Below are 22436 nucleotides of genomic sequence, written 5' to 3'. Positions count from 1 at the left end.
TATTTTATTAAAAAAAAAAAAAAAAAAACAAAAAAAAAACAGATTCAGAAAATGATGCATGAAAATGAGCAGGTGCCAGACATTGAGAAACTCGAGCTCCGGGAGTTCAACCTGGATTTAGAAGATCAGGAACGAGCACAAGCAGAGGCTGAAGAAGATGTGGCCAGGGTATGGCAAAATGGGGGAGTATTTTAGAACTATCAGTAGAAAAGAGAAAAATGAGTAAATAACAGAGGACTATCTCAAAGTTGCTGTTCACAGCTGAGAAGCAGGAAAACAGGAAAGTATTTAAAGTCACTTTTTGAAGCAGGTGAAACTGCTGATGCAGACAAGGCAAATTGGAATATGCTTTATGCCAGAAACTATAAATCTCACTCTGTAGCCTTGGGCATGTTGTTAAAGTTCTAGAATTATTTTCTTCTCATAGAAAATGATGCCTTCAATACTATGCAGATAGTTTTTGGAGAAGATAGCAGTGATAGTCTAAGATGATAAAATATTGATAACTTATTTCATTTGTTAGTGTTCTTTCAGTAACTCAATGCAAATTGTCCATATCTTGTTATTTTGCACCACATCCTGTTATTTTTTTCTTCTGTGTCGTGAAAGGCAAGGAAGGAGATTGAGATGGAGACTTTATCCTGCTGCTACTTGCAGGATTTAATCAAATATGAATGCTGGGATGTCATGTGTGTAAAAGAACGTGCAGTTAAGGTAACTTCTGCTTTCTAAGACATTTTCTGCCCTAGTTTATTTATTCCTTATGGTACAGACACAAAATAACACATTTCTGATTTGTTTATGGCGTGGGAAAAACTTTATTTCTTCCCAAGGCTCAAGAAAATCTTTTATTTTGTTAATTTTTGTCAGGTGGATTTTACCTTCTAAAGTGGAAATAGTTCTAATAAGCAAATAGGGAACACTTTAATTCTTTGATATATTTACACAGTACTGCTAAAAGGAGAAGTAAATGCTCTTTTTCTTGTCAGTCCATATGACTTCTGCTGCAGAGAATGTAAAGGCAAAATTTAACCCTGATTTTGCCTATTTTGCACAGAGGGAGATGAGTCAAACTGGTGATACTGGATTATCCCAAGGGTAGTGAAAGACCAAGTCATTTTACAAAAAAACCCAAACAAACTAGTTCTGGTTTAATTCTGTGGATAAAGATCGATCAAGAGACCACACCCACAGATTATTTTTTAAAACAGTATTTAATACATTGTCTGTACTAATTGATCCTCAGTTTTATTCCTGATTTTAAGAAGTCTGTAACTGTTTAGCATTCAGGTATTGAAAAATACCTGACAGAAGCATTCGGAAGAACGTCTTACTTTGCTTTCTTTTTTTACTTTAAATTTGAGTAGTGCTTCCATATGGATTGTCAAGTGAGTAATTATCCACTGAAGGAACGTAGTAAAGAAGAGCTGGAAACTTTGGAAAAAGCTCTCCAGTCAAAGAGGACTGAAACAGCTGCTCTTAAGGTACAGATTATGATCTGAGCTGGCATCTTATCACTTCTTTATCTAGTTACATTCCTGCATTTCATTTTCTTGCTGTAGAAGTTGGCCAAAAAATTTAAAAACATAAATAAAGGTGAAATGTTATTTAAAAAAATGATTAGTCTTAAATAATCACAGAATAGCTGAGGTTAGAAGAGCCCTTTGGAAGTTATTTAGTCCAACATTCCTGGAGCATTTACTCAGGACTGTGTCCAGTGAGGCTTGGAATATCTCCATGGTGAAAGAATCCATAAGCCCTCTGGGCTGCCTTTTCTCATGTTTGACAACCCTTGCAGGAAAAAGAACCCCCCAAGTCTTCTCCTTCCTGAGGGTAAACAATTCCAGTTTTCTCAGTCTGTCCTCACATGTAAAATGTTTTAAATCTTTACTGGTATTAGTGGCCTTTGACTGGACTTGCTTCAGTATTGCCAGTGTTGTACTGGGAAAACTGCAAATGGACCCAGTATTCCACATATGATCCTTTCAACTTGTATTATTTTGATCATTGAGTTTAATTGGAGAATATAACCACTAGAATTTTTTTACTGTGTGCCACTGGATTGTTTGCAAACTTAACACAGTCGCCATGTTTCTGATATGCAGGCTCAGAAGAAAAATCTTGAGGTTGACTCTGAGACTTTATCAGAGGAAGAAGGAGAGAAGGCAGCAGAAGAAGTGGCTGCTGATGGTGCACCTCACTGCCTAAGTGGAAGCCTGAGCTCTCAATATGGTGGGAACACATCTATCCTATACCACCAATGTGACTTGTACACCAAGGAGCAGAAACTCAATCAGATGATATTATTGAAGGTGATATCTTCTGAAACCTGTCTTACTGCAATGACACTCTTATATCTGTTGGTAGTAACAGCCACTGTTAGATTTTGGACATACTGGCACCAAACAATGGAGATTCACACCAGTCTCTGAGTAACTGAGACAAAAGCTGATAAATGCACATAGTGCTGTGGATTTGCCAGCTTGGGTATGGAAAAACAAGATTTCATGAAATTGGTTATCCAGTTTCAAGGTATCTGTATCCTTTTCATGGTGCATTTTAGTAAATTGACACAGGAAGAGAGACATATGCTTTACCCTCTTTAAAGCTTTCTTTGTTGAGATCAATTCTTTTTGCTAAAACAAGAATATACTAAGGGGTTCTTAAAAAGTCAGTTTCCAATGTTAGTTTGTTTAATGGGAATATTTTACTTACATATGACAGAGAATCACATAAAAGCCTATTGAAACTGCAGGCTGCATTTGCTCTGCCTCCCTGCACCTGTGATTTACAGGTCACATGTTTTCTTCTTTGAAGCTCCTCCTTCTTTCAGCAGAAAAGAGCCAAAAAAAGCCTAATTTTTTATCTAGCTTTGGCAGCAGCATGTTTCTTTTAGACTCTTAAATGCCAAGTAGTGTGGAAGAAAATGAATAAAAAATTCTAGGGGAAAAAAAAATTTCATCTGCCTAAGTCCATTTAACAAAGCTTGAACTCTACAGTTTTCACAAAAAGGGTTTACCAGTTTATCTCCTTGTCACACACACAAATACACATATTGATGGTTCTGATGGCTTGAGGAGTAGTAAATAAACGTGGATGGATGTGACATGAACAGTACTGGTGTTTCCTTTTTCCATATTCCAGGACATCATTTACAAAGTGAAAACTGCTTTTAATGAGGAATTTGACCTAGTTGTACAAAAAAAGGAGCAGGAGATAATACGAGTGAAAGAAAGAAACCTGAAGATCCAAGAAATCTTGGAACAGCTTGAACTTCAGGTGGAACTGTGGGAGCCAGTCCTTACAGATGATGAGATGCCAGAGCGAGCGCTCACCGTTCAGGATTCAGAGGTGTCTGAAAAATGCATCTGTGTATTTCACCCATTCAAACCCAGCTCTCTAATTCTTCTCATTTCCAGACATTGTGTCAGTACTGAAAAACCTTCAAGCAATGTGTCTGTATACAATCATCTTTTTGGCTCATTTTCTTCCCTTTCATTTTTAGGGAGAAAAGCCTTAATAAGTCAATCTGAAATGAAAAAATATATACAAACGTAATTTATTGCTGTTAAAAGTTTTCAAAATGCCCATAAATTAGATAGAAATTCTTTGTTCCTGTCATTCAACCCAGGCTTTCAGGAATTGCTTCCATAGATAAGAGTTTCATAACTGAAAAATTATAAAAATTATTACAATAATGATAATAATAATGTAATCAATGCAATTAAAACATAATCATAAATATAATTAAGAGGAAAATCATAAAAAGAGAAAGAAATAAAACCAAAGAAAAACAACTGATGCAAATGAAAAGCAATTGCTCAACAACAACATACCAATCCCCAGGCTGTGGGATGCACTGTACACCAACTACTTGGAAGAAAATTAATTCCATCCCAGCCAAAACCAGGACCAGCATTTTTCCAAAGGTTCTTAGTCCTTGTGATCATATTTGGAGAAAAGAACCCTGATACGAACTTCATTTTCTGCCTTCAGATTAAAGCTGAGAAATACATGACTCAAGAGGAGAAAGAGCAAGCAGAAAGGCTGGCTAAGCTTGAAAGGGAAAGACGCCTCGCTGCTACGGTAATTAAAGAACTGTCCCTTTTACAGGCCCTTGTTTCTGTTTAGGCTTATTTAATTAATGCAGCACTGAAACACTCCAGTAATGTAGTATGGGAGAATAAATTTAAAATGGTAGGTAATGGTGATATGTGCCTTTTCCTTATTATTATTGTTTACAATCAGAACTACATAGGTCAGCTGGGGGGAGAAAAGGTAGAGTGTTAGACTCTCAGTTTTTAAACAAGTGCCTTAGGGACAATTTAAAATACCATATCAGATGGCTGGGAACTAGATACATGTCTAAATTCATGTTACTCCTCAATAAAGAGCTTTGTGTTTGATAAGTGTTTGATGATTCAGCAGCCTCTGTTCTCCATGGTTCAAACCAGAAGACTGTAGTGTTTTCCTCTGGCTTTAAAATGCACCTGAAGAAAACTGAGATGGTTCTGGCCCCAAAACAGATGCACAATTACATCTTCCTTCATCATAGCTTGTGAGTTGGCCAGGAGTTTCCAAAACTGCCACAATGGCAGTTTTAGTAAGTTATTTGGCATATGAGTATTTTACCAGAAAAAACAGAAACTTTTGGGATGTTTCACACACAGCCCAAAAAGCATCAACCTGCTAGTGACACACTGAATAATCTAGAGGTGAACACTGTTATCATCCCCAAAACTTGCAATTGCTACAGTTCCCTTTTACCTTCAAGTATTTTTGTGGTTCTTCCCAGGACGATGAAAGACTGCGTGCACTTGATGACATGATGGGTGGAGTGCTGGAAATCAGGAGGGAAGACATTTTGAAAATGGTGAGACGTGTTTCTGCCATGTCCTTTAGGAAACCTGTGGGCTCTTCTGGCAATGTGAAATTCAACCAGCAAATATCTCCAACCTCAGTGACAGAAGAAAGCTGGAAAACTGTAGAACTTCATTATGAGCAGATAGACTCCATAAAAGAGCATACATAAAAAACCCCACAAGATTCTACTGCCTATGTAGAATTACCTATTAACACCTGTTCTATCACAATGGAATACTATAGGAACACCATCTATTTAATGTACATCTATCTAATATATTACCATTATAACAACTATATTGCTGAGTCAAGAGTCAATCATCCATGGCTGTAATCTTACAGAAAAACACTGTGTTTCATTTAACTCACCAAATATACATTGTACAGCAGTAGAGGAATGAAAGGATGTGAAGGAATGTCACAGAAAAAGGGTAGACCCAAGGACTCCTCTGAAAGGGATCTGTTTTGGAAAATTAGGACTCCACATAGAAGTTTACATTATCATGGAGTTAGGTTTGGGGTTCTGAAACAGAAAATGTGCTGTATCTTGTACTGCCAGTAATATTTGAGTACCAGATTCTTGTATTTTGCAAGATCCAGTAGTGAATTCCTGTAAGCCAGTGAGTCTAGCATGATATATGTATATATATATATATATACACTTAAATTACTGGTGGAAGTAATTTTATGTATATATACACTAGAGCAACAGAATATATATGTTATTTTGACTTAAGGCTTGTACCTTCCTAAGAAATACCTTTTGTTAAATTTAGTGCATGCTGTAGTTTGTTAGTGTGCTGATGTAGACTTAATATTGCTTTTTAAACATATTTTTCTTCAATATTTCCAGGATATTCCTCCACCTTCTTTTTTATCTAGACCTGAGGATCTTTGGACTGAAGAAGAAAAGAAAATATTTGAAGAATATGAGAAAAATATCAAGGAACTGAATGAAGGAAAAGAAGAATATAGACAGGTAAATTAAAATGAGGAAAAGATGGGTTTGTTCACAGTTCTCATGACCAAAGCTTCCAATCTTTCTCAGAAGAAACTTCTAAAAATGAATATTAATAAATAGGATAAACTAAGATAAATGACCATCAAAGATCATGTGGCATAATAAATAAATCCTACCTTAGAAAGAATTAGGCAGTCTCCACTTAATTACTATGGGCAAAAACTTGTAAAAGTTGTGATATCCTAAGAAGATAACTTTCCTTCACAAAATTACTAGTATTTCTAAAATGTTTTTCATGTTCATTCCCAGAGTTGCTGATTCCATACACAAATAATACAATTATATTTATTCTTCAAAATGGGATTGGAACAAAATAACTTTGTAGCCTGGTAGAACTCTCTTTCCAAACTAAGTAATTTCTGTGGCCTTTTGACTGAATTATGCAGTTCCATATTCTGCATTCTCCATCATCTCACATATATATATATAGAGAGAGAGAGAGAATTATTTGTTCCTCCAAATGTAATATTGCTGCTCTTGTCCTTCCCTTCCTCAGTTTCTGAGAAATGAATGGAATAAAATTGAAGCTTCCATCAAGGAAACAACACAAAAATTTGATGAGATTGTCCGCAAACTCTCTGAAAAGAAACTGAAAACAGACATGGTCATCTACCAGGTATTGCAGAAAAGCACTAACTTTTCATGTCTGCCTCTGTGCAGCAGAAATGTTACCTTTTTTTTTTTTATTGCAACCCTTTCACAGGAAGAACTCAAAATACTCAATCTCATTTATACTTTACTGTTGGATGAAGAGTTGGACACCAGAGAAGCTGGACTTCATAATTTCCTTACAAAAAAGAAGAAAGAAAAAGTAAGTTATCATTTGGAATGCTGTTGTTAAGAGTAATGTAATCTTTACAGTACAGTTTCATGTGAAGTCTCTTCTTTCCAAACCAAAATCTTGCCATAAAGGACTTTCTGAAAATTTACAGGGTCATTGGTTTGTTTTGGTTTTTTTTCTATTTGTACAGGTGACATACATTATAAATACCTCTGATTTTCTTAATAGGTACTCAGCTCAGTTCATCTGGAGCTCTTTGGTAAAACTTCATACATTCAGAAGGGGATGCTGCTATTTGTTTGCTACATATAATCTTCTTTAGTACCTGGTATCAAGCTGAAAGTACAGTAGTAGGTCTGGGTTTCAGTGCAAGTCTCTTACTGTCTCTTACTGTAGTCTGCAGGTTGGTTCTGCCTTTTGGGACAATATTATCCCATTTGCCCACTTTGTCTTCATGGAGCTGTTCATGAGTCCACAGATAATACACTGCTGCCTCCACATGTCCTCCAGATGTCCTGCAGAGCACTGTGTGTTTGGAGCTGCCAGCAGCCCGCTGTGAGCTGCAGGGAGGGATTCCAAACAGGCACCTAGTCCCCACCACTGAATTGGCTGGATTAGTTTTAAAGGCATCTGAGGCCAAGTATACACCAGCTTATGATTTTCAAATTTTTTAAATCTTTTTTTTCTTCATTTTCTAAATTGTCCCATTGGTACAATTTTGGTCCCTGGAAACAGTCAGATACAGCAAAACTGTCACCCCAGCAGAGAATTAGCATTTAACAGCCTCTATAAAACATGACTTTAGTATCCTGACACATAGCAGAACTCTGCCATGATAATGAGGAAATTGTTAAGAAATCTCCACTGAACAACATTTGAGATTTTTTGACTGGTCTTACCTGAGATAACATGAAAGTACAAAGAAATCCCCATAGAAAAAAGGTATCAACATATGTCATTACATTCAATGTTTCAAAAGGTTTGTAAGAATTTCTTACACAAATTTGTTAAATTCTTAAGCAGCAGGTTAGTTTAATTTCACAGGTCTTCATCTTCTAGTAGTATCTACAAGTGACCCCTGAAGAAGGCATTTTATGGTTACTTAAAATAGCTCATAAGGTTATCTCTAGAAATAAGAAGGTGTCAGCTTCATCACTGCTTCTGCTGGCTGTTTCATTCCTTAAATCTTTTGGCTTTACTATAGGTCAAGGGTGCAAGAAAAATCCTGGCTGCAAAATATGGTGTTGAGGCTTCCACGGGCCCCTATAAAGATGCTTTACATGAAGACCAGGTGAGACTCTTGGAAAAACAAGGAGTTTCAGAAGTTAATGTTGTTCATAAGTATAAGTTCAAAAGTTAATGTTCATAATGTTAATCTTCATAATGAGAAGAATGTACTTCTCTGTAAAAAGAGTTCTGGCAAACTCACTGATCAGTAAAATGAGGCAAAATAAAGGACAGTGTGTGCGTAGAAGAATTTATGAAATAGTGCAGATTCCTGTGATGTTTGGGAGCACTTGGAAAAGCATTTTACCCTGTATTTCTATGGTATGGGTAGGTTGATACTTTAAAAAAAATAATATTGTGGTAACAAGAAAGCTTTCTTCCCCACCCCCAGAGCCTGGAACTTGATTTTATAAAGCAGTTTGCTGATACATCTGGCGATCTCCTTGAGGAACTTTTGCAACTTTACAAACAGCGACCAGAGTAAGATCTCCTCTGACTCCATTGTTTAAATAGTAATATTTATTCCAATAGTCCAGATTATATTGCCTGCTTTTTATTGCATAGTTAACAATAGATAATTTCCTATCACACAAACAGTTGCTGTTTTGGATATACATTTCCTTATCCACTCCACAAAATCTGCATTTTAAATGCAATCTAAACAATCATCAGGTTCTAAGACAATATTGGTATTTTTTATAGTTTTATCTATTTGCTTTTTGCAAGAGATTGAGAGTATGAAACATTCTTAGTTTTTTGTGACTTTCTTCTGTGCAAGAGAAAATACAAAGTAAATCCTGTCTGTGCTGTGTGTGTGCACTAGGACCCCAAGGAAAGAAACCCTTCTTGACACAGCTAACCCCTATGTGAAGGAATCAGCTGAGGATTACCAAGATGCACTTTCCCTTTTAATGAAAGCCATGGATGAACTGGATAGTCCTGAGCACATGCCTAGTGGCTTAAACCTGTCTATGTGGAAACGTTTTTGTTTAGCTAGACGAAATAAAATTAAGAGTGAGGAGCTGGTATGTAAAATTCTTTATTTTGCATGTATACTTCTTGATATTTTTGAGTCTTAAGCTTTAGTGGAGTTCTCATGTAGGGTCAAGTTAGTGGTGAAATACCAGTGCAGGGTACGTATGCTCCATTGGCCTTTGAAAGTTGTTCTGGCTACATTCAATTCAGAATAACAGGGAAACCTGTTCTCTAGTTCTAGCTGTAGTACTTTAGTGGAGAAATTAGCATATTAATATGAATGGATTTGATCAGAATACTTGTGACTTTATATGGTTTCATTAAAAATAAAAAATATCATTTTATTTTGCTCTATCCATAACAAAAATCTATAAGGTATTTGATTCCCATTATCTGTTGAAGTCATCCTCTCCCATAAGCATTCTACATTTGCACCAATGCATTCCAATAATTTTCCAGAATATAAAGAGCAATTCTTAACAAAAGGTGTTTCTGGAGATGTATTTGTTCATTATAAAAGCATGAATGAATAGATCTGAATTATGCAGAGATAGATATACATTAAATTTGACCAAAAGAGAAGCAAATTTGATTTCCCTTCACATGAATAAACTATGCATATATGAACAAATAACTTTTATGTCTTGTATGATGTACTGAGATTCTCATAATACTGGCTGCATATTTATGTATACAGATATCTTCTTAAGAACCTGTCTTTTCTGTCCTTGAAGAGGCTTGCCCTGACACACTGACAAAGTTGAAAAAGTTGGGAATGTCACAATGTTGCTTGCCTAGGTGAAATGGAAGGTCCTAGCACTGGGAGAGATGAAGGCCTGTCACCGGAGAAGAGTGGAAGAGAATGAGAAGATGAAATCAGAATTAGAGAACACTTTCCAAGAACTCACTAGGTAATTTTGTGTCTTTTCCTATGTTCAGCTGACATTTAATACTCCACTAATACAGAACCAAAACTTACAAGCAAAAGTATACACCATCACTAGTGTCTCTTCTCCAGCACTCTTTTATCCAGGTTTCATTGCTGCTTGGACTTGCAATATTTGATTTTTTTATCTATATAACATAATTTTCACATTCATTATCATTCAAGAATAAATTCCAAAGTAAAATATACAGGAAAATGGACCCTGGCTGGAGGCCTCTTCTGTTTTCAATTGATATTAAGATTTCTTTTGAGAAATAACATTTTCCCTCAGAACATCGGCTAGAGTATGTTAAACTGAATCCATAAGTTACATGGATAAAATATACTGTAAATTTCAGATTTTGTAGTCACTTTAGCAGCAAACAGAAGACAAAGTTTGTCAAAGAGTAAGCCCTACATGAAAACATCACCTACCTGTAATAAATCTAAACATTGAGAATCATGGGAGGATTTATATAATCCTGTGAAATCAATAAACTGGGCTGTTTTTGTTTTCTGCCATCTTAGGCTGAAGGAGGAGAAGATGAAGCTTCAGCAGAATGTGATTGTCCAGTTTTTGCTAAAGCAAGGACAGGTGGAATTGGAAAGTACTCGGATCCCAGACTACAGTGATGCTGTTCTCCTTGAGAGGAGTGTTGTTGAACAACTGAATTGCAGTGTTGCGGTAATTTACATTATCTGGAGGAAATTTAAGCTTTCGAAACAAATGTGTTGTCCTTCAGAGGCTCAGCTTTTTCTCTAGTTTGACATTTAGTTTCAATTCATTACAACACACCAGCAGGCTCAATTGTAATCTAGAAGCTATTAAGAATTCTCTAATGTCTCTTCTCATGATGTAAAGATTGCAGTGCAGACTGCTTTCTTGATGTTTGATCAATACAATTCAGATCAATGAAATGGTGACAGTCTTTAGACACACCATCGCTTATACATACATTGTAACTAGAAAATGCTAATGTCATGGGCACGGGTCCAAAAATTCCCTCGAGGCAAACTTACAGTCATGTTTAGAAGCATTTGAATAGTGGCTCACATTAAATTTAAAAATTAATACTGTTTTTTATGTAAGGTGAAATTGGTGCTGATACTTAAAACAGTTTTTCATATCTCATGAAATGTTCTTTTTTTAGGCATTCTAGCTGTATAAATAATTGTATAAAAAGCCTTCAGTACCATCTGCAAAATACCTTAAACAGAGCAAGCCTGTATTTTGTAGACCTAAAATGCCTTTCCATTCTTATATAAGATAGATAGATAGATGGAGAGAGAGAGAGATTAGTTGTCATTTTCTTCATCTATTTCTATGATCTAAGGCTCTGACACAGAGCATAAAAGAGAATAAACTTCCTTAAAAGATAACCATCTGGAGTAAAGTCTGGAAGGAGACTGCAGTTTAACATGTTTAATTGACTAAAATTATGACTTTGGTAACTTGCCCATCTTGTTGCAAACAATTATTCTGTAATCTGTAAAGTGTGTTAATTAAGATTGATCTATTTTTTTAGGCTCAAGGAGAAAAAAAAATTACTGCCATGGTAGAATATAAAGACTTCTCTAAAGGGATAATACAGCTGGAATGGGAACATAAGAAAATGAAAATGCAGATACAAGATCTGAAAGAGAAGGCTCGGGATATTGTAATACTACCTATTTCAAAAAATTGCCAGCTAGTGAGTTGCTTTTTCTGATTTGTATTTTAACTGCAGAAAATTATGCTGCCTATACCTGTAAGAAAGATCGTTTATATTTATACCTCATAAATCTCTTATTACTAGGGAAACGTGATTCCTCATAGGGCAAAAAATTCAGCTTTCAAAGGGAAGTCTTACTCATGAGATTGAGAAGTGATGAAATTCGTTGGCATGTTACCATGTAAATTAAGGCAAAATTAGCCTTAACTCTTAATGTTTCAAAACTGGCATTGAATAAGGAATCAGGATTTTGCAGCCACAATGAACAGATCTTTTAAATCGAGCAGAGTTCTTTTTAAGTGGAAGGTCTGAGGTGCCCCCATCTGGTATTGCACAGAAATACTGTAACTTTGCTCTACACGGAGCCTGAGTGAGTCCCACCCTCTCCCTGCCATCTGCTGGCTCAGCAGCAGAACAGGGAATTGTTCTCCATGCCCAGCAGGCAGGAAGGGGCAGCTGCCAGCATGGCAGCACCTACACAACTTTGAACAAGCCCAGCTGGCAGGCCAGGAAAAAGAGGAAAAGGTTGTGGGACACAGACAAGGATGCCACTGGGAGAAGAAAGGAGGAAGAAGAGAGGTTATAGGGAAAGCCTGAGGGTATTGCAGTATGGAATATAGAAGAGTGTATGGAAATCTTATGGTCTTATAGTGATGATGTGGGTGGCATAAAAGTTTGGAGTAAGGCATGTTGAAGGATGGGCAGACTGGAGATACAGCAGTGGGGACAGCTATAAAGCACAGAGAAAAAGGAAAATGTTGGACAGCAGGTAAGAATATTGCAATTCAATCCAAATATTAGAAGAAAATTCAAAACATATGTTTTGCTTAATCTTCATTTGTACTGCTGCTCCACAAAATGCTTGTTCTGAATCACAGGACTTTCATAACTAACACCAGTCACCAGAACAGCTTTCCAAAGAGGTGATGTGAGTGAATTGAAAAATTCTTGTGGCAAATTTATCACCAGAGTTGCTGTTAGCTCAGTTCATTAAACTGATAAGCACAACTCTTACCTTTCAGAGAGAGTTAAACTGCCCATAGTAAAGGCATTTACCAGTTTAACCAGAATTTAAATGCCCTGAGAGAATAGACTTATGTTACTTTTTGATTAGAAATATGGGGTTAGTGGGAAAGACAAGGTAAAAGATATCCCAACAACAGGAATGGAAAGAAAGATGGCTTAGATGTGTGTGGGCAAGGACCTGAGACCATTTGGAATGAGGGCTGTTAATGAAGCAGTGAGTGAAAGAAGCTTAATCCTGTAGACAAGGAGCCCCTCCTGGGTCTTGCCTGTTTCTCCTCCTCTAACTAGAGCAGTCTACAGAATTCTGCCTGTCACTTTGATGGGACAGAACTCTGGAAGGATGAATCTACATCTACAGGAACCTGTCTACTGCCTGTTATGGGTCCATAAAACATTCCTGTTATAGATCCATAAAACATTATGGGGTTTGTGATTTGTCATTTGATAAAGAGGTATTTTAGTAACAGTGTGCTCAAGGAAAAAAAATCAATAAATTCTCTGATATGTCAATTACTATGCAGATAGAACAATAAAAGAAGGAAGAATTATTGGGAAGCCACTAGACAGAAAATAATTTTACTCTCTACCTAATGACAATCTTATACCTCCAGCTATGTTAGTTTAGATTACATTACAAGCAAAAGCATAGTTTAGCGTTTTTGACAACCTCAGCATACTTGTTTGGCCCTTGTTTTCATTATAAATATAGAATAGATAACATCCTTTTTAACAGCTGCACAGTCTAGTACTCACACAGCATCCAAGTGTATCCTTACAAGTATGATCACTAGTAAGCTTTATCACTGGAGAATTCCAGTTTTTTGAGTTTCACATAGTATGTTTTTCTTTACAGAAGAGTGAAATTGTTGAGAATGAACAGGCATAAGGTAATTTCTTTCTGGTTTTATTTCTTCAGTTCCTAACCATGCAGAACTATGACACCCACATGGCTCAGTACATAGCAGGAATGGAGCAGAGCCTTGGAGTCATGGATAAGGTAAATCCAAGGGAACCACCACATCCGAGAGACACAGCCTTACTTTAAATGCAGCTCCTAGCCTTCATTAGCAAGAGATGTTTGAATGAATAAATGCAATTGCTATAGGCATGCTAACTCAAAGACTGTTGGAATACATCCATAATAGCACACAGAGATAGATATAGATATAGATATAGATATAGATATAGATATAGATATAGATATAGATATAGATATAGATATAGATATAGATATAGATATAGATATAGATATAGATATAGATATAGATAGATATACAGATGCAGGTATAGATATATCATGTACATCTGGCTTTCAATAGTTTCCTCAACTTGAGCTGTGCTGTCTCCAGCAGCAGTTCTCTGGTGTTTGGAAGCAGTCATCATACATGGATTGTTGCAGAGATGAAGCCTATCTACTTGCTCTGTTACTGGAATTAAATACTTTCCTATCCTGAACATCTGAATGAAGATCTGCTAATCACTTCTTACACAGCACTGCCTATAAGTCACTCTTCCATTTCTAATGAAGCATTCTTTCAGTCTTCTCTGTTTAATGTTTCACTGCAGGACCACCAGCAAAGTATCCCCTCTGTATTCAGAATAAGATACAGCAATCTGATTTGCTGGCTACCTCATGTATTTCACCATTCAAATTATGACTGTCATTGTTTTTAAGTGATTTCACTGGATTTTCTCCAAGTTGTGCTAGTTGGCATCAGCTTTCTCTTCCTCTTCAAGCTTTAGTATTTATCTTGTCCTTTTACAGCTCATTCATCAGCTTCAGCAGCTCCCAGCAGCCAAGAGCATGTCCTTAACTCATGGATTCCATTGACTTCCTTTTCTCCCTTTGCCTTTCAAGTTTCATCTTTAATATATCTCTCTCCCTGACCTATACCTCTTTATTCCTTGGCTGCTCCTTAAATTAGAACTCCATAAACTGAGATACTGTGTGTGAAAGACACTTTACAAAGTAAAGCTTACAATGTGCTACTAGTCAAATCAACACACATGAAAGTTTATCGAGCTACAGCACAGTGCTTAAAGTTATAGCTTTTCATCATAACTTTGTCTGAACAGTTTTTGTATGACCTCATATATTTGTTTCATTCATCTCAAAATGGACAGTTGCACAAGAAGAATGTGAAGACCCATCAGAAAAAAGTCAGAGAGCTGAAGAAGTGCATCCGTCTAAAAGAGCAAGCGAACTATGAGCTCAGCCTGCAGCTGAAGGAAATGCTTGTGTCTGTGTCAGAAAGGATGCACATCTTCAAGGCAGCTGGTGAGTCCAGTGATGCACTTTAAGGCACAAGCAAAGGATGTTCAGAAATTAACTCCAAGGCTGGACAGTGCTGTTCTCCACCATCAGCTGAGAGGCAATGCCTGTCTGTCACAGTCTGTGCACAATGAGCAGAGTCCTTCCTGCCAAAACCTAACACAGTCACTGAAGAGTTACTTGGAGACTCTTGTGGCTCTTGTAACCAAAGCTAATTGACTGATTTCCTGAAACTGTTCAAGCCAAAATATTACAATCATTAATAACTTCATTAGGCAACATGCTTTCATTTTTTCTGAGAGCTGTTCAATGGGCTTCTTTCCACCCTTCCAAGAGAACAGAGGAAGTAATGTGGAGCTAAGAATAGTATTCACTTTTAGGAAAACTTCTAGAAATCTTTTCACTAATGGAAAACAGTAACAGATTTTCAAAACAGTGGGTACTTGCTAGAAGCTAAAGAAAGCATGCCCAGTGCCTTTTTAAAATAAAAATATTTTGCTTTATTCAGTGCTATAAAGGTTCTTAAGCCCAACTGTGAGCATTTTATAAAATGCTTGCCTATTTTATACAGAATTTGGAATAACCCCAGGACAGGTCCCATATAAATATAGACAACATATCCCCTATGAGCACAGGCTAACACTAATGCTTTGTTTCCTGCAGACACACGGGATATTTCTGAAGAGAACACAAGGCAGCGTTACCAAGAGATTCTGAAGCAGAAATATCTACGGGACCTTGTAAGGGAACAGGAAAAACAGCTTACAATTCTTCAGTTAGAAACTGGAACTTGGAAACCAAGAACACGCCAGGTTGTTTAAAAATCAGAGTCTAGGCAGATGAATAATACCATGGCCTTATCTAAGAAAAAGAGTTTTGACAGCTGATTCTTCTCTGTGAACTTTTCTTTCCACAAATTGTTTCTTCTGTAATTCCTTGAAAAATAACTTCCATTTGAAAAATGCATGGTTGTCTGATTTGTATTTTTTACATCTGTTCTTACCCCCATTATATTTCAGTTGATGAGATTTATTTATACTGGTTCTATTATATTAACCATATAGAAAACAAAGGATACAAGAAATTGTAGACTGAAAGAAGAACAGGTGTATATATGTATGTCCATTGTTTGCAATATGCAATTGTAAAACCTTTTAAAGATAAATCCATCAATTGGCATCTGCTACAATTCATGTCTGTGGATTTGAAATAATAATTTACCTTTTTGATGGCACAGGTGTAGGTTTCTGAGATGTAGGGATGCTTGGTCCTGACTAAAGGCAGCTGTGCCTTATCAAGGTATAATCACCCACAACCAGCATGAGCTGTGGCTGCTGCCACAGGCAGAATCACAGGAATACCAGGTTTGGAAGCATCTGGCCTCCTGCTGGCATCTCCCACCCCTTTACATTGAGAGGCTTTGTATTCTCCTGCCAGCTCCCTCCACAGCAGTTAATAAAGAACCTGTGATAAAGTTAACTACTGCTGGAGCCCGAGCTACTCAGGCATTGTCCCTGCTTTTTATTTCCCTGCTCCACAGTGTGTCAATTTTTCTTTCATAAATTCACATGAGATCTAAACCCATTTCATTATGAGAACAGGAACAGCTTTGATACCTTAGCTTAAAATTCTACCTTTGTAAGGAAAAGCTATTTCAGTTGTGATCCTGCAACTCTCTTTTTTTGATTTACCATCTCTAACTGGGATTTGTAAGGATTTCAATTAATCTCACTTATTACAAGACCTTTTGTCTTTCTGCCAGAACTGCCCTAGAAGCAGCATTGTTCCAAGTGTGCCAAGGACCTTGGAGAAGATAACTGGCCCCTTCACTAGGCACCATCATCTTTGTTCAAGCTTAAAAAGGCAGGGAAATAGTGCTTTAATACTCAAAATTTGATTTGCAATAAAGGTTGTTCTGTATTCTCTCTGGACAGCAACAATCAGTATTCTTAAGAGAAAGCTGTAGGTACAGGCTGAAGTCTAATGAGCTTTACCAATGGTTAAAAAGTTCTGTATGATCTTTGGTTTTCTTTCTCTTGAGCTGTCTAAGAAATTACTCCATTATTAAGGAAACAGGATATAGCATCTGTAAACAAAAGAGGTACAGTATAACCAAAAAGAAAACAAGATTCCTAGCAGGGAGAGTTGTAAAGTAGTTAAGATTTATGTATTGTTATACTGGAGAAGCAGTGGTTTTAAGGAAGATAAAAAACAGAAGTGACCATGATGAGGAAATAAGCAATTTCAAATTAAAAAAAACCAACAAAACTTTTAAAAAAGGCATTTATTGAAGAATAAATGAAATGGTCAAGGTTTATTCAGTTTTATGAGGCTGTGTTTGAAGCAATCCCATTAAACAAGGCCTTGTTTTTCTTATTTATTTGAAGAGAGAAAACACCTTGGCTCTCAGATGTAGTAGGAGAATAGAAAGTTGGTTTCAATTTTCTTGCCTTCCCTTCTATTACCTCAGGCTGTGGCAGAATGCTTGAGAGACAGCAGCCTAGAAGAGAGTGTCTGGACTAGTACCTGAAAGCAACATTTCCCTCAGTGGAAGTTACAGCTAGTGAGAACATCTTAGCTCTGGAATATTAACATCAACAAAATTAGTTATCTTCACTTAACTCACAAAATGCTGTCATAAGCCTTCATTGGCTGACTGGCACCAGGAACACATTTGTAAAATGGGTGTATCTACAAACAAACTGAACTCTTCCCCATCTGAACATGAACAGAATTGACAATTTCAGTTATTTCAATACAAGTAACCATGCAGAGACTAATAAAGAAATTGACTGCTTTCTACCCATTCAACTATGACTTAATTTTATTTTTATTAAATAAAAATGCACTGACCAAGTCATTAAGCCAGATTCTCCAAACCATCACCAGTTTGATTTCTTTCCATTAAGTAATGCCTTTTACAGTGCCGACTGTATGTATGTATACAGCTTTACAAGTATCTCTGGAGAAAAACTCCTAACCCCAAAGCATAAAGTCCATTGTGTGACCAACACTTCTGACATAATCAGGAAGTATTCAATCTTTTCTGCTTTTGTGTCTGTGCAAAGAAAGCTCTGCAGTTGTAGATTAGGCATCTACAAAATCCTCTTCTGTTCTGCTGTAGTGCAGTAACTGGTCTTCTAACCCAAAAGTATCGATGAGCTGAGTGAGACTCACTTTCCTGCCATCTGCAGAAAAGGCTGACTGCAGCTCATACAGCATCAGCTGGGTGCTACTTCTCCACTTCATTATCAAAGCCTGCAGCTCAGACAGGTTGTTCTGAAATTGGGACAAAGAAAAAGCGAGTTATCATCTGCTGACATAAGGAGGTTTTGATACCCTGCAGATATTCTTATAAAATGCCTTAAACTGAGGCAATACACAAGCACCACACTAAAAAACCAGTGAGTGTTGCCTCACCTTGGATCGATACATCTTCACCAGTTTGAGCCTACGAAGTAGTTCTTCCTTCTCTTGCACTTGTTTCACCAGCTTTGCTTTTTCTTCAAGGGACTGCTGCTGACTAAGATCATCCTGTAGCACATTCAAATTCTCTGCTGGTCCACAGGGATCACTCTCCTGTGAAGGACTTTTGAAACATGTATGTCCAGTGCCATTTCCTTCCAGGTTTTCAGACCCAGCTTGTAATCTGGAGCAGTCTGTACTTGTCTCTGGCAAGCACCCTGTGTCAGCACCAGCAGTGTCTTTCTCTTCAGTGTCTATTTTGAGCCGCTTTGCCACTGTAAAACTGGCATTAAATGAACGTCTTGTTTTCCTTAATCGTTCCCTCAGAGCTGCACTCATTTGCTAAAAAATAAAATAAATAAACCCAAAAAATCCAGGTGGTCAGAATAATCTTAAATTTTCATCAAATCTCAAACAACTGTTTACCCATCATTATGGTTTACATAGAATATGTAATATATTTAACTATCATTGTAAAGCCAGACTTTCTAATTCTCTGTATAGCCTTCAAAAACTTGAACATAGTTAACTTGTTCCTTTCTCATATATTTGCACACACAGCTGCAAGATATGGAAAGGTGTAGTTCCACATTGTCTTGGACAAAATCCTGTATTCTATTGAGGCAAACTTACTCATCTAGTCTTTGTGTAAAAGAAATATGGCATATTTCAACTTGGCTAATTTTATTCTATCAATTTCCCCTCTAGTTTAATGGAGGCAAGGGTTATTTTTCCTGCTGTGCCATCCTATATTTTTGTAGTAGAACTTATACAAAACATCTGTATTCTAGAGCATATTAGAAATACTTGTGTAATTCTGACCTGTTCATGCTTTGGAGATCCTTCACAAGCATCTAAAAGATTTTTTTTTCTATAAAATAACTATTTTTTATAATCTGTGTCTAACATTTTTGTTTACAGAAATGCCCTAAAATACAGGAGTGAGGGATTAGTTACAGAATACTTTCAAAACAGGTCTGTCCTGCATAGATCTGGATGCTAAGCGTGACAGTATCACCATTTCAAATGCTGGGATAAACCAAAGCAGAGCTCAGCACTATGGAGAACAGACAAACTGAAAGCACTGTACTTTGTTCCACTGCAGGCAGAAGTCACAGAAAGTCATCCTGTATGCACACCAACCCAGAAAACTACGATTTGAGAACACTGAAGATAACAGGTTAAAACAAACAAGCAAAAATTATTAGTATAGCATTTGGGTTATGTTGCTCCATCACTTTGTATTCACAGCAAACATCTGCATTTTCAGAGCAAAGTACACCCAGGACATTTCTTACTGCCCAGCCTTGTAGCTAGAGGTATAAGGTACCTGTCTCTAGCCTTCCAGCAAGCACTTTTTCAGTGACTTCTGACTTCTTGATGATTCAACAAGCTTTTCTGTTACTATGAAGAATCACATTATTGGAAAAGTAGTAAGTTTTCATACCTGTTTTCCTGAACTAGTCCCCTGTGCAGGTGCTGCCCCAGCATCCTTTGGAGTATTGCACAAAGATGGCAATTTATCCAGCACTGACTCTTCCATCTCAAGATGAATACCAGTCTCTGTTAAATGACAGAATGAATTATGGTGTTATTGTCACATGATTACAACAAGCCATGTGGCTGCAGAAAGGAGTAAAAACCTCTATTATGAAATTCTTAGGCTTATTTTCTAATTGGCATGTTCAAAAAAGACATCTGCATAAGTTACACAACTGTTTCATGTGCTAAGTAGCATCTTGCTTTGTGAAAAGCTTTTCTTTGAGAGGATGTGTGACACTACTAACTGCCATGAAGTTTTTTTACTATGCATTTTATATATTCTTTTTCCCCTCGCTCCTAAAGCTCTGTAGAGCCAGGAAGATTTTTGTTGCCCACAAGTATAAACAATAAATCTTTTCTATAGAACAATACAATTGGGTATCCAGGTCTCTGAAAATAATCCAGTCTCATTTGATCCTTCTGGGGATGCTTCTTAAAGAAGTAATTACTCACACAGGTGGAAGTTTTGATTAACAGGAAGCATCCCAAGCTCACTCAGAAAGGCACCATAATTAAAATGGTAAAGTCACACCTCCCAGCAGGAACCAACATCAAATCGATTTGGCCATGTTTACCTTGTTTAGCAGTTTTGAACCACCTACTAATGACCAAAAGGCAGCTGGAAAATCGACAGCTGCACCTCCACTCACCTGCAAATTGCAATTAGGAGTTTTGAAACAGAAGCCTCTCAAGAATAAAATCCTGCAAACCAGAACTAGGCAACACAGGGCTGGCACAAGGGGCTTCCTCTTCACAGATGAAAACTGCCAAAGCTTCAATATGCCAAAGCCTTAATAGCCCAGCAACCCTGGTCCTCCTGGCTTGATATCAAAGGATTGGGGGTCCTCATTTATCTTAGAAATCAACATTCCCCCCCCAGCTGTTCAAAACTGAACATATGGTACTCTATTAAAAACTCCCAGACCTTAGTAAAGAGTCTAGTTAATTGGGTATTTTAGCAATCCATCAATTAAACAGGAAGTCCACAGCATCCATTATATATAGTGGAAGTTTAATACTATTATTTCTTCTTGCAATCAAGAGCCTAAAAAAAAATACATAGTTCTTATGTATACTGTATGCCACAAATATGTAATAACTCTTTTCAAGGAGCAAAATCACTTCAAGCCTAAAAGATAGCTTTAAAAAACCCAAACAATCCTACGATTCTTTGTCTTTACTGTCTGATGCAATTTTCAAATGACCATAACAAATACTTTTTCCAGTGGTTTGCTAATGCTGTTACTTGGCAGCACGTTCACACAGATCTCCTGCACTCATAAAATCCTTTTCCTGTACCTTAGGCTAAGAATCCTTGGCATTTTCAAGCAGTAATGCTGTTCACCACACAAGAAATTCTGTCCAGCAAGTTAAGAAAATTTGAGTTAGAAGGGGAAAAGACAATTTTGCTTTTCAGTACTTACTTGACTTTTTCACTTTGGGTACGTCTGTAACTACGCCCTCAGTTTACCAGAGCTTATAGCTACTTTAGATAACGACACTCACTCCTTGTACTGTCTCAGCAACAAAAGGCTCTAGTAACACTGAATACAGCTTTTGCCTTGCTAGTTTTCCACCGGCAGAGAAGGCTGGGCAGCCCATAAGCAGGGCCACAGACCCATGGAGCTCGTTCTGAGGCGCTGCACCCCAAAAACGCAGCCACAGCACCGAGCCCAAAGCGCTGAGAAGCGAAGGGAGATCCCTCGGGGAGCACAGAGCCCCAGGGCCGGGGTGAAGGAGGAAAGAACCCTGCAGAACCGCCCTGCGCCGCCTCGCTCCCCTCACACGCTCCAACCTCCCGCTGCCGGGCCCGGGGCGGCCCCGCGCCTGCGCAACGCGCGTGCCCGGGCGGCGCCAGCGGTGCGCGCCTGCGCGCTGTGGGAGGGGCTGAGGGGCTGAGGGGCGGGGCGTGAGGGAGGGAGATCCCGGTCTCGATCCCGGTCTCGATCCCGGTCTCGATCCCGATCCCGGTCCCGGTCCCGGTCCCGGTCCCGATCCCGGTCCCGATCCCGATCCCGGTCCCGATCCCGATCCCGATCCCGGGCCCGGGCCCAGTCCCGGTCCCGCGATCGGGAAAAGCGGGGCGTTCCCGGGGACCTCGTAGACTCTGCTCTTGCATCTGGGCATTCCATGCTGTGCTGTGTCCCTTAGGTCACCGTGGGCCCACTAGCCCACAGCTCAGGTCTGGGCCAGGTGCCACCTCACAGAATAAATTAAGCTGGAAAAGACTTTTAAGATCATCGAATTCAACCTGTGACCCAACATCACCAAGTCAACTACACCATAGAATCAAGTGCCATGTTCAGTCTTAAACGCTTCCAGGGGTTGTGGCTCCAGGACCTCCCAGAGCAGTCTATTCCCATTCCAGTCACCATTTCCTAGTGGCCAGCCTAAACCTTCCTTGGCCTAGCTGAAGATGGTAAGACAGTGTCCTTCCAAGTCTCCCTGTAGGGGGGGTTCTGCCTCGGCATGGAGCTCTCCCCATTATGGACAGCACAGTTGGCCCTTTTGTCACAGCCAAAGGAGCCAGAACTCTCCTCAAGCTGCAAAAGCCTTTATCCCAGGAGCTGCCTCCTCACATAAGGGAAAAAAACGTAACTGAGGGACACACAGGGACATGTGTGACT

General features: G+C 38.2%; 2 protein-coding genes across 2 annotated transcripts in view; one reads left to right on the top strand and one right to left on the bottom strand.

Moving 5' to 3' along the window:
* CFAP43 (cilia and flagella associated protein 43) overlaps positions 1–16159 on the top strand; it is a 40223-nt gene extending 24064 nt beyond the window's left edge. The window contains exons 20-38 of the mRNA XM_056494658.1: positions 43–168; positions 610–714; positions 1368–1484; positions 2106–2312; positions 3145–3351; positions 3997–4086; positions 4796–4873; positions 5717–5842; positions 6381–6500; positions 6588–6695; positions 7870–7956; positions 8284–8372; positions 8716–8917; positions 9666–9778; positions 10321–10477; positions 11319–11483; positions 13447–13527; positions 14655–14808; positions 15466–16159. Of these exons, the coding sequence (XP_056350633.1) occupies positions 43–168; positions 610–714; positions 1368–1484; positions 2106–2312; positions 3145–3351; positions 3997–4086; positions 4796–4873; positions 5717–5842; positions 6381–6500; positions 6588–6695; positions 7870–7956; positions 8284–8372; positions 8716–8917; positions 9666–9778; positions 10321–10477; positions 11319–11483; positions 13447–13527; positions 14655–14808; positions 15466–15623 (2490 nt within the window). The 3' untranslated portion in view covers positions 15624–16159. The remainder of the gene's footprint in view (positions 1–42; positions 169–609; positions 715–1367; positions 1485–2105; positions 2313–3144; positions 3352–3996; positions 4087–4795; positions 4874–5716; positions 5843–6380; positions 6501–6587; positions 6696–7869; positions 7957–8283; positions 8373–8715; positions 8918–9665; positions 9779–10320; positions 10478–11318; positions 11484–13446; positions 13528–14654; positions 14809–15465) is intronic.
* A 913-nt stretch (positions 16160–17072) lies between these two features.
* Positions 17073–21657, bottom strand: SFR1 (SWI5 dependent homologous recombination repair protein 1). Its single transcript, XM_056494815.1, has 4 exons — positions 21234–21657; positions 19715–19830; positions 18223–18609; positions 17073–18081 (listed from the first exon to the last, which is right to left on the bottom strand). The coding sequence occupies exons 2-4, from the start codon at positions 19808–19810 to the stop codon at positions 17890–17892; spliced, it is 675 nt and encodes a 224-aa protein (XP_056350790.1). The 5' UTR covers positions 19811–19830; positions 21234–21657; the 3' UTR covers positions 17073–17889.
* Between the last annotated feature and the right edge of the window lie 779 nt (positions 21658–22436).

This window comes from Oenanthe melanoleuca, chromosome 6 (genome assembly GCF_029582105.1).
Source record: "Oenanthe melanoleuca isolate GR-GAL-2019-014 chromosome 6, OMel1.0, whole genome shotgun sequence".
NCBI lineage: Eukaryota > Metazoa > Chordata > Aves > Passeriformes > Muscicapidae > Oenanthe > Oenanthe melanoleuca.
This window is presented reverse-complemented; position numbering and strand designations above follow the sequence as displayed.